Below are 12,150 nucleotides of genomic sequence, written 5' to 3'. Positions count from 1 at the left end.
GATGTTAGAATATATATTTGTTTTACTAATTATTAGTTTTTAGTTTTTCTTGCTGCTTTCTCACATCTGTAATCTATAATCAGAAGGTAGTAGTAGATTTTTTTTTTCCACCTTTTTGTTACAAGTAAAAACTACTTGCAAGGTCATTTCATGCTTGTTACATGTATGTATTCCTGTTTGCCATTCCATCATTAACCTGGCCCCTCTCTCCCCTCCCCAGTAGGTCCAGATGACTTGTTCATTGTAGAACCTCTAAGGTTTTCTCCAGAGAAAAAGGTACAGTGTCTGCCGGCCGTGACGGCCGCCTTACATAAGTGCTGTGTGTTCTCTAGTGTCAGTCGGTGTGTACAGTGGGTGTGTTGCGTAAAGCAGGGAATCACTTCCTGGTCAGATCTCTAATGTCCCTGGAGTTGCCAAGTTGAGGGATACGGTGATGAGTTTCAGTCCATAAACGCCTCCTCCTGTACTGACATGGTTATTGCCACTTCACATCTTAATCATCTCACACATTTCTGGAGGCAGAGATTCAACAGTACAACACAAGCATTTTTTATTAACATTACCTCTTTCTAGATCACATTCTCCCTTTATTCCCTAATAAACGTTCCCCTCATGCTCTGACCAGTTTGTGTGCCATCAGTATCTAGCTCTAAAAACTTTAATGTGGTCATGTATTATTATTATTATTACAGGTGCATCTCAGTAATTTAGAGCAATATCGAAGTATTACTGTGTTTCAGTAATTCAGTTCTGAAAGTGAGATCCATATTGTATAGATCTATAATATACAGAGTGACATATTTCAAGCTTTTGTTTCTGCTCATTGCTTCATTGACCAAGTTCATTGGGTCAAACAAGCAGCGTGTTGCTTGATGAGCCTTTAGCTCATCCGCATGGTTGGCTCTGGTGTGAGTAATCATCGTTTTCTTAACAATGCTCCATAGATTCTTTGTTGGGTTCAGGTCGGGGCAGTGTGCTAGTCAGTCTAGCACATTGATACCATGATCGACAGACCAGATATAGTTTCTTTTGGCTGTGTGGACGGCTATGAAGTCTTGCTGGAAAATGGAATCAGAGTCTCCATAAAATTTGTCAACAGAGGGAAACATGATGTACTCTTAAAATCTCCTGATACTTGTCTACTTTGAGAAAACACAGATGACATGGCAAACCATTACTGACTGTGGAAACTTCACTCTGAACCTCAAAAAACTTTCTGTCCTTCCAGTCTCTGGGACATTGGTTATCGACTGGTTCAGGAGTGACTCAACAGAAGGAATGTGATAGTCTGTGTCTCTGGTGGCTACTGAAGACTCCAGCTGCAGTCCCCACCTTGTGAATCTCCCCCAAAATGTTGATCAGGCTTTGTTTCATAATCCTCCAAAAGTTGGATGTTGATTTTCAGTAGCTATAAGCCATAATCATCAAAACTGAGAGAAATAAACTCTTGAAATACATCACTTTGTGCATAATCTGAGTTGGAATTGAATTACTGAAATTAAGTCGGACTTTGATGAATACGTTAACTTGCTGAAATGCACCTGTAAATGTATCTTTTCTTCCTCTGAATTTTAGACTAAAGTTTTCCTCCTCCGTTGTGTTTTCATCCTGCAGAAAAAACGTGGCAAAACAAAATCTCTGGACAAAGTTGAGACCCTGATGCCGTTTGATCCCTCGCTGCCCCTCACAAACGGCGATCCGAAATGCAACGGCTTCCATTCGAGCCTCCCTGCTTCGCTTCCCCCGCCTGCTCCTCCTCCACCGCCTCCGCCTCCCCTTCCTCTGCCTCCCCCAGTGTCGCATCCTCTTCCATCCGCAGACCAGGTGTCGTCTTTGCCCACCGTGACATCTAAGGAGTTCCCCTCTGAAACCAGCAGCTGCAGCTCCTCCACTCACTCCGAGGAGTCGTACACTAGCCGCCTCCCGCCGCCTCCTCCCATCTGCCCCTCTGCCGGCATGTGCAACGGCCACGGCCTTTCTTTCCCCCTCACCCAGCCTCCCGCCAAATCCCGTCAGGAAAAGCGCTCCCTGAAGCGGCGGAAGTCTCGTCAGACGGAGCTGCAGTTCCCCCCCGTGCCAGGGGGAGGCGTCGATTCTCTGCCCAGCCTGCAGCAGCTCATGAAGGGAAACAAAGAGATGAGCGTTGGGACCATCAGGGTGACCGCCGTCACCGGACATGTCTGAAACGCCACACTTTGCAATTACTCAGCACCCTGCTCACGAAAAGAATGACTTTATCCCAAAGAACCACAATTCCCATGAGCGCCCCCCAGACTCACAGGTGAAGTTAAAATGAGTTTAGCAGCATTAGCTCATCCAGACCGTATCCACTCTTGTCAAAGACCCGTTTACGGTTACGTGCCTTTATGTGTGTTGGAAACCTTTTAATCGTTTAAAACTTTAATGCTTGGAGAGCTGCTGATGTGCAAGGAGAGAAACATTGTGGGGGGGGGGAGGGAGCGACACGTCAGCACACATTTGGTACAACAAGACTTTGTTTTTCTGAAAAAAAAAAAAAGCACATTGTCCCCAGACAGCGGAGCATCAGTAAATATTTTCCGCCTGCTCTGAGCACAGCGAGACAGGCGCCGACCTCGACTCTACGCTCCTTCAACAAGTATTAGGCTGCTGGTGTTGGATAAAAAGTGTCATTATAGAAGAAATGTGGAGCACACAACTTTGTCTCATCATTTTTTCCCTTGTGTTATCTCTTGTTTCTTTTTTCTCATCTATCCTTATTTGACTGAAGGTGTTCGAATGGGACCAGTGTTTAAAATCTTACTGTGAACCTGTCTGATGCTCTCGCTGCGTCTCCATTTCTGTTTGAAACCAACCACAGGAGCCGAGTGAAGAAAATAACCTACATTTCTTTATCCTTTTCATCTTCGTTTAATCTCAGATTATAGTTACAGAAGCAGCAGTCTGCACATCCTACAATCAATGAATCATTCCCCCACTTTAGATAGCTGGGCTGGGCCCATAATAATTATGCACACATGTAGAAAGTTAATATTTGACTATTTATATGCATGTGAACAAGCTAGAGGGACTCTGGGTTTGGTTTAAATTTTTTTTTTTTTTTTTTTAGCCAGTCTGAGCCATGATTGTTTCATATCCCTTATAAGTTTTTTCCAACCTCATCGCGTCTGTTTTGAGCCTAGTGAAGTGTAATAACATAATGGGGAAGCAGAGTTGATTGTTTACGCTCGTTTTACTCGCACAGCCACCGGGACCCTGCAGATGACTCTGACCGACCGGTTTTATTTATCTATTTATTTATTTAAAAGTCTGTAGATTTTTCTAATTGAGGCACTGGTTTGCCAGCTTCCCAGTTCTGTGGGGTCACTGTGGTCGATGTGAGTTTGTTACACGGAGAAATTAGTAGTTTGGACAGTCGTAATGGGTGGCTAGTTATATTACGTGCTACATTTTCAGTTTGTAAAACAGCTTTGGTGTTTCTCTCAACTATCATTTCACATCCTACTGATTTGGTTTCAGTCGGTACGACTGTGAGTTTATTTGGATCGGACGACTGCTGCTTCTGCTTTCAGAGCTGCTGTTTAGTTAAAAGTAGGTGAAAGTGCTCAATTAAGTCTTTGACTCGGTCTCCTTTTTTTTTTTTTTTTTTTTTTTTTTTTTTGGCCCTGTTTATTACAATAAATACAGTTCTCTTTAAATTCTGCAAAAAAAAAAAAAAAAAAAAGATGCATGCAGGATAACAAAAAAACACCCTGCAGAGTTTGGGTGAAATTTGTTTTTAAAAGTGAAATGTTTCTCCGTGTGCATAGGGTTTCTGATTGGCTCCATGTGGTTGGTGTTGTCATTGCCACTTCCTCACTGCATGCTTCTATCAGTCATGGTGGAGAAAACCTGCCTGCTCGCATTCATGTACGTTTAGTTCTGTGTATGCTCTGTCACTAAGATGTTTCAGCGTTCTTACCCTCTCGTTACACTCCATTTATCTTCTGTTTACTCGTCGTGTGCCCCACCTTGAGTGACCCTGGTGTTTTGTAAGGAGGAAATGAACCATTATTGAATTAAAGGGAACGTGAGAAAGATTAATCCGATTTGCAACACTATTAATGTGATTACAAAGGTTCCACAAGCTGAGCAAATCCTTTTTTTTTTTTTTTTTTTTTTCCCCCACCCTTTTTTAAAAATCTTTATGATGTACGTTTACCTGTATGCATGGGAGATTATGGTAACTTCATGGGTGTGTGTTTGTATTATGAAAAAGACTACTTAGAACCTGCTTCAATCCATAACACAGAAGAGGGAAGAGGAGGAAGCACTTGCAGAGAGTTTCTAGAGACGCACGTGCACTTTGTATGACTCCTCATGCCTTTTTTTGTTTTTCTACTTTAAATGTCAAGTGCTTTTTTTTTTTTCTTTGTTTTTTTTTCCTTCCCAGTTTCTCCCACCCCCCTCTTTCCTTCTGTGATCACTCCAAAAAGCTGCACAGTATTTTTGAGCAGGAGTGAGTTACTACAATAAACTGTAGTGCCATTAGAAACTGTGAATTCTTTCTAAATAAAACCTTTTTTGTTGTCTTTCATCTGGTGTTTGGATTTTATTGACTTGCCTCCATGTTCTATTGAGTGGGTGAACAGTTTTAGGGGTATGTGTCTCTGAATTTATGGTTTAAAAAAGGCTAATTTTTTTGTCAGTTTGTCTAAAAATGTGTGTGAAGTAATATAGTTGAACAATTCAACATTGAGAGAAAGCAACATGTTTGCAGATATGGGGAAAAAAATGCATTTCTAAATATATTAATTTATTAGGTGGTTCTAGATGACCACACTTCCTGTAGTTTCCTATAAATTTTATTCTGACATACTGCTTATTGATACTTTGCTATGAACTATTGAACGTGGTGGCATATTAAAAACTAGAGACGGTGATAATTTTGACAAGTCTGAGATGTCAAAAGTTCTCATTGCTGTTTATTTTATAAATTTATCAGAAAAAAAGTGAATTTCACAAATTTCACTAACTGTTGGTCATGGTTATCAGTATTAATCAACTTGAACAACTATTTCATTTGTATTTCAAAAATATCTTTTGATATTTTATTTACCTTTGCGTTCAATGTGAAGAAAAACGCCAGTGTCGCTCTTCCAGCCACCAGGCGGCGCTGTGGGTGAAACTAAACTACTTCCCCTCAGAGCGGGACTGCTTCTCTTTGTTTACGTTTGTCCTGAAACATGGAGGACGAAGTGGATGTTGACATCGAGGGAGATGATTTTGATAGTAATGTTGGGTAAGAAGTGTCTCTGTTTTCTCCTGTGTGCATTCTAGGGGAGCTATGTGTCGCTAAACGCTAGCTAAAATGATTATTTTCAGTGTTTCGGTGTCTGTTAGCAACCTGTTTCCTCCTTGTTGCAGAGAGGTGGACGCTGCAGGATTAGTCCAGGAGCAGTTCATCCAGCCTGCGGACAGAACCAGCTCTTGGATCCTGGTAGGACCTCGAGAAATCCCACTGTTTGTACATCAGGTGTGACTGTGGGAGTTTGTGATGAGTGTTGTGTGTTGTCTGCAGCCCTGGGAGCTGGACAGCTCCATCAGCCCGGAGAACAGAGAGGCGATAGAGAGGATGCTGCTGGAGGAACAGTATCCTTTAACCACAGCTGACAGGCAGCAGTCCTTACAGCGTCTAGCAAACGTTTTCAATTTTGTATCTTCACAACTTCAAAAGATAATGGGTTTCTTGGGATTTAATGTAATAGACCAACTAAAAAAGAAGTAAAAAAAAAAAAAAGCAGCACAGAATAGTGAGGTGAAAGGAAAACCATACATTTTGGAGTATGTCTCGGCTTATCACATTGAGAGAACTACATTTAGCAAAGTAACTCAAGCTTAATCAGATTATTTAGAAATGGACGCATACCATTTGTGAATAATGTTGGACTTGGACCATTCTGTCACACGATGGCTGTGTTCTTTCACAAACTCTTCACAAGCAAGCTGCTCTTATGACTTTCTGCTCTCCCATAAAGGATAGATTTGTTAAGTTTACACCTCCTTTTGAGTTACCATGGACTTCTTGACTGACTTTCTCATTGTTTATCAGTTTTGAAATACTGACACGTCTTGGTTGGTTTGGAACTGTGCTTTGCTATTTTGATTTACTTATAACTTACTGGACATGTTCCTTTACAACTATGTGCTTATAGATTAAAGCAAGAAATTGTTTTGAAATCTTGCAGGCTGTTATTCAATTCAAATAAAAATTGATCCAAAACGGCTGCGTAGCAACTGTACTTAACTCAACTTGAAGATATTATTTGACGGGTGACAGGATTCCTGACATTTTGCCCAGTGATCCCAACAAGAAGCCCAAAATAAAGAAGTAAGTACCTTTTTTTTTTTTGTCGTTTATGTTGAAAATCACTACTGATGTGTTTCACTTGTGAATGCTCAGATCTCCGACCAAAAGCTCGACCTCGGCCTCTGCTTCATCTCGCTGGTCCAAACAGGAAAAAGAGCTCTTTGAGGAGGGACTGGTGAGCGCCTTAGTTTTAATAGTATCTGTAGACCTGAGGTGAATTTATGAGTAGTATGACATATTACTATTACATATTACTTACATCCTATCCTTAAAAAAACTTTATTCTTTCATAAAAAATGCATATGTATTTCAGTATTATGAGCCTTTTTGGAATCAAGTTATTCTTCTTTCTACTTTTTAAGGCTCAATATGGTCGAAGGTGGACAAAAATCGCCAAGCTCGTTGACACCCGAAGTGTCCTTCAGGTCAAGAGTTATGCCAGGCAGTACTTCAAACACAAGGTGAGACTGCCAGACTGTTTTCACACTGACATAAAGCATGTACAAACACATTCCTAGTCTTGTTGGCTCTTCTGCTTATTCCAATTAAAGGGTAAATCAGAACCTGGAGCTGCAGCTCCCTCTAGAGGTCCAGAGCCGCAGCTGCGGCCTCCTCGGCCTACTATGACCAATGCCGTCCGCATAGAGAGGCTTTCTGACGACGAAGACGTAGACATCACCGATGACCTGAGCGAGGGTGAAGGGGAGGACATGAAAACTGAACCGAGTGGACCAGCAGGGCAACCACAGACTGACGCTGCAGCAGAAGAGCAAATAGAGCCGACCATGTCAGAGGGCATCCATGAGACGAAGCACCAACCCTGCCCGAGCTCTCCTTCCAAGCAAAGTCCTCCGTCCTCTTTTAACTTGTTTTGCGCTGAGGAAGACAGAAAAACTACATCGGATGAGAATCTTGTAAAGACGGAACCTCCTGAGGCAGAAGCAGAGACGGAGTCAAAACTGACGACTAATCCTGGGGATGAGCAGAGCTGCCAGAGTCACACCTTGGCACATGACGGTCAGCTCACCGAAGAAGGCCATGACTCCACAGGTAATGCACATCAGGGGTTTGTTTGTGTCTCATAGGGTTTTTGTGTTGAAAAATGTGAAGTTACAAAAATTCTGAGGTGCACAAGGAGTTCAATGGTTGAAATATAGACCTAGCTTTACTGTTACTAGAGTATAAAACAACCCTGTTTAAAATAAACAAACAATGCTTAGCCTGGTGGCAGGGGAAGTAAAGTCTGGTGGCCCGCCAGGCTTATAATCCACTGAACTCAGCCTCGCACGCCTGTCAGTAAAAGCGATCCTGTTTTGTTGGTCGATTCTGTTGAAAACCTGGACATCCACGGACCAGACGGAGACCCAGAGGAGCAGCAAGAGGAGGAGGAGGAAGACGAGGAAGTGGAAGAGCTCAAGGCCCCCGAGCAGGAGGTCGAGATGGACACAGAGATGATCACGGAGGACGAGAAACAAGCCATCCCCGAGTTCTTCGAGGGTCGACCATCGAAGACGCCCGAAAGATATCTGAAGATCAGGAACTACATCCTGGACCAATGGTGGCACCAAACCGTTCTCACGCCGACTTTTCTGCAGTTCCTCTCATCCGCAGAGAAGAACTGAATGCTTGTGTGTTTATTGTTAAGGCTGAAGAGCAAGCCCCGGTACCTGAACAAGACGTCGGTCCGTCCCGGCCTGAAGAACTGTGGAGACGTGAACTGCATCGGGAGGATACACACCTACCTGGAGCTCATCGGAGCCATCAATTTCAATTGCGGTAAACCTGCAATTTTTGACTTACAGCTACTCCTGCTGCTTTTATCTTTCTTCCAGCTCAGTGTGCGGGCTCTTGTTTTCTTCTTGTAGAGCAAGCAGTGTATAATCGACCGAAGGTGGTGGACCGGACCAAGCCGAAGGAGGGCAAGGATGTGCTTGAGGCTTACCAGCTGGCTCAGAGACTGCAGAGCATGGTAGGTTCCTGAAAACCGTGATCAGCTGCAAAACCTGAGCTTTTCAGAGCCGAGCTAACATCTGATCGGTTGCAGCGGACCAGGAAGAGGCGTGTGCGAGACATATGGGGGAACTGGTGTGACGCTAGAGATTTGGAAGGACAGACTTATGAGGTGTGGACGCTGTCTTAACATGCACTTCAGCCGCTTTGAATCTGTATCTTCTTTTCTGCTGAATCCTGAGTGTTTTCCAGCATCTGAGCGCTGAAGAGCTGGCTCAGCGGAGAGAGGAGATGAAGAAGCAGCCTAAGCCCGGCAAGACATCCAGATACAAAGGGTGAGCACGATGGATTCATGTATCAAGTAAACAAATAATACACTGGAGAAGATAAATCACATAATAAATCTCTGTACAACAGGTCCTTTGATCCATTCCAGCTGATTCCTTGCAGGTCTTTTGAGGGAGACGTTCAGGTCAGTGACCATTTGTCTCATTGTTTAATCATACTGCCGCATATTTATCTTGTGTTAGGAAGATACTCTGCTTTAAGTAAATAACATTCCAACATTTATTGTGTAGCATTTTTTATGCATACTTTCCAGATAAGCTGTGTCAAGCCAAGTTTTATTTGAAGAGCACATTTCAGCAAGTTCAAAGTGCTTCACACCATAAGAACATCATAGAGTAACTCATGAACCAAGCATACAAATGTTACTCAAATGTTTCGTCAAACCACCCTAATAACAATGCTACTTAATGTCATGTTGCGATACGCAGACACTTTGTCTGCGCTGATGGAAAATCCCTTACCTCAGCATGGCGAATGCTTGAAGTGGCATCAACAGCAGGACAGTCTGACCTACTTATTCTATATTTAATGTAATTTCTGCTGTTAGATTAAGATTATTGATGTGCAAAAAACTACTTTTTCAAAACCTGAACTGTACTACTTCTAATCTCTCATCAGACAATCAGTTTAGAGCATCATATTAGAGCCACCCGTCCGGCTCAGTATTGTGCTGAACAGTGTCATACACTTACTTAACTTGGACGTGTACAGCCAAGTTTCTCCAGCTTGTACTCCTCTGTACTCCTGTAGAACCGCCTCACTGTGACCTGCTTTCAACGTCCACACCCCCTGAGAAACCATATATTGTACTAATATTTGTCTCACCTTAGCCTCCAATATAGGCAGAGGTTTTCTTCTAAATGATTTTTTTTATGAAAGTGCTTGTGAAGAAAGTTGTATTTTACTTTGTTTTATTGTAATATTTCATGAATCTTACTAAACTTTTCAAAATGTTACTTGCGGTTTCCTCCAGGAGCCGTTCCAGGTCATCGTGTGTGCTGAGACGCTTCTCATCATGGACATGGTACACTATAAACACAGCCTCGTAGAAAATAGCTCCTTATTTTGTTTTGCATTGCATCATTCTGTAGCACATCTTACTTTCTAACGCATTATAAGTGCCTACGTGTTTCGTCATCTCGTGTTCAGCATGCCCACGTTTCAAGAGGGGAAGTCATTGGTCTTCTGGGTGGAACATTCAACCAAGAAGAGAAAGTTCTCAAGGTAGGAAGTGGTCCAAGTTCATCTTTATTCTAATTATTCCGAAGGCTGACAAACAGTCCTGTGTGCAGATCCGTGCAGCAGAACCGTGTAACAGCGTGAGCACGGGCCTGCAGTGCGAGATGGACCCGGTGTCACAGACTCAGGCCTGTGACGTGCTCTCGTCTCTGGGCTTCAGCGTCGTGGGCTGGTACCACTCACACCCATCCTTTCACCCAAACCCGTCGGTGCGGGACATCAACACGCAGGACCAGTTCCAGGTAGAACAGAAACGATAAAAGAACCTGTACAAGCTTCTCTTCAGCTTACGGCACTTGGACTTTTCCAAATGCTGCTACGTTATGACCTCAAAACCTTTATTAAGTTATTTGCACTTCCCATTTGTGTAATAATTTGTTCTAATGCAGGAAAGGCCAATAAAATGCTTCTGTTACACAATAAAGGTTGAAGGGGTGTGAATACTTTTGCATGTGGACATGAAGTCTCTTTTTTTTTTTTTGTCCTCTGACTCACCCAGAGTTATTTCTCCCGCGGCGGAGCCCCCTTCATCGGGATGATAGTGAGCCCGTATGACCCCGCTAACCCCTCAACTCACTCCCAGATCACCTGCTTGTTGGTGAAAGAAAGCCAAGAGCCCTCGAGCCAAAACAGTATGTGAAACACACACACTCACACACAGCAAGACATGACTCAAAAACTTCACAACAGTCGTCATCAAGAGGCCTAGCAATCAAGCTCACGATGTAGGTCAGAGATATGGTTTCTATCCGCCAGCTGAGTTTTTCCTCTCTCTGTCTCTCTGTGTTTCTCCACAGAGCTGCCTTACAGATTCAACTTTCTGTCATCACAAGATTCTCCTGACTGGGAGCAGACCATGAGGAGGGCTCAGTGGATCGTCCAGAAGTACGCTCAAGCACACGGGTCAGTGGTAATTAGGACTGTAATTCCCAGCAGCCAGGTGGTGCTTTGATTGTGGATTACGCTGCAGTTTTTCTCTAAAAAGTTTGCTCTGGTTGTGCAGGAGCGTCCAGATGGACAGATTGTTTCGCAGAGACTCCAGTCTTACCTGTTTGGAAAAGGTGAATTTGACCCTTTGCTTGTTTCAGCTGGACACTCTCGGTAGCTCACGGTTGTAACTTTCTCTCCAGATGATGGCGTCTTTGGCAAGACACTTGGAAGCCCTCCCCGATGGCGAAGGAGACCAGGTCCTCTCTGAGATCCAGTCCCTGTTCCTGTCAGACTTTGTCTCCAAGCAGAAATCCTCATGCAAGGAAGAAGAAGAACATTTAAACATCTCGAGCTCTGTGCAGTCGGACGACGACGCTTTTGATCAGCTGATCGGTCGGGAGGAGTTCCCCAAGGGAGGAGAGAGTGCTGAAACAAACAGCAGCTCAGTTTTGCATTTAGGATCAGTGTTGTCAACTGAGCATGACTATTTACTGTGAAAAAACAAGTTTTTTATTGCAGTATTAAGCATGGTGTAAGATTTGAAGTACCTGCGTTGAAGTTTATGTATAGTTTTATACAAAATCTGATTTTGTTGAATCGTTTGACTAAAAGAGATCTCTTGTAGAAAGTCATTTACGTTCAAGGTGCCTTGGCTTACTGTGGTGAAGGAACTGGAGATGGGGTCCAAAAAAAAGTTCAATACGATTGCCAGGGGTCGACTCTGATATAAGCTGGTTACAAGTATGAATACTGTTCTTTGATATCAACAGAGTCCTCACAGCAACTGTAAAACAAGTTCATGTTTGAGAGTGTGTTTGTAAAAGAGAGAGAGCATCTGATCAGTTCCTGTGTCACCAAATAAAACTATTTTTATATTTGCTGATTTACTGCATTTATTTATTTACTTATTTGAATCAGAACTATCTGGGTTTTTCTTCTCTTTTGGAGAAAAACACAGAGTTGAGTTACAGCAAAGGCAAACTTTTCAACTGCTTTGGCTCCCATGTCAACAGATGTCACCAGAGTCGTAATTTAATCCTAATGTAGTCATTTTTTTCTGCACAATGTGATGTTTTTAAGTACTTGAACAAGTGGTGTTTATATTTTTTGTAGCTGTTTATGAGTGCAACATTTGGTCTATGTTCTCTAGTTTGTTTGAAAGCATTAATCACTGCATGAAAAGTGGGATTTTCGACAGCTACTGACACCTAGTTCTGCCGTGCGCATGGAGCTTGAGGGCTATCGGCAAGAGGTTTTCGTCAGAGTGGAAAATTGTAGAGCACTGCCAAGAATGGTCAAAAACGCTGTGTGTCCGTGTTCCCCTATCACCCCCCTCCCCCCTTGGGCCTAGCAGA

The 12,150-nt window shown here is 43.0% G+C and overlaps 2 protein-coding genes across 3 annotated transcripts in view; both read left to right on the top strand.

The window, feature by feature from the left end:
• Positions 1–4,555, top strand: part of suco (SUN domain containing ossification factor) — a 39,533-nt gene extending 34,978 nt beyond the window's left edge. For both annotated transcript variants that reach the window (XM_088004857.1, XM_088004856.1), the window contains 2 exons: positions 221–276; positions 1,615–4,555. In XM_088004857.1, coding sequence (XP_087860983.1) covers positions 221–276; positions 1,615–2,184 — 626 coding nt within the window. In that variant the 3' untranslated portion in view covers positions 2,185–4,555. The remainder of the gene's footprint in view (positions 1–220; positions 277–1,614) is intronic.
• Positions 4,556–5,144: 589 nt separating this feature from the next.
• On the top strand, positions 5,145–11,678 carry mysm1 (Myb-like, SWIRM and MPN domains 1). Its single transcript, XM_014992519.2, has 20 exons — positions 5,145–5,260; positions 5,386–5,458; positions 5,540–5,610; positions 6,278–6,349; positions 6,422–6,503; positions 6,691–6,789; positions 6,880–7,378; positions 7,685–7,886; positions 7,974–8,104; positions 8,194–8,297; positions 8,373–8,450; positions 8,531–8,613; positions 8,696–8,750; positions 9,600–9,650; positions 9,776–9,850; positions 9,919–10,107; positions 10,365–10,497; positions 10,663–10,768; positions 10,869–10,926; positions 10,996–11,678. Exons 1-20 carry the CDS (start codon positions 5,205–5,207, stop codon positions 11,290–11,292), a joined length of 2,514 nt encoding a protein of 837 aa, XP_014848005.2. The 5' UTR covers positions 5,145–5,204; the 3' UTR covers positions 11,293–11,678.
• Positions 11,679–12,150: the final 472 nt, after the last annotated feature.

This window comes from Poecilia mexicana, unplaced genomic scaffold, assembly GCF_051168715.1.
Source record: "Poecilia mexicana isolate PSO_F unplaced genomic scaffold, ASM5116871v1 scaffold_4, whole genome shotgun sequence".
Lineage (NCBI taxonomy): Eukaryota > Metazoa > Chordata > Actinopteri > Cyprinodontiformes > Poeciliidae > Poecilia > Poecilia mexicana.
The sequence above is the reverse complement of the archived record's forward strand: the minus strand, read 5'-3'. Positions and strand labels throughout refer to the sequence as shown.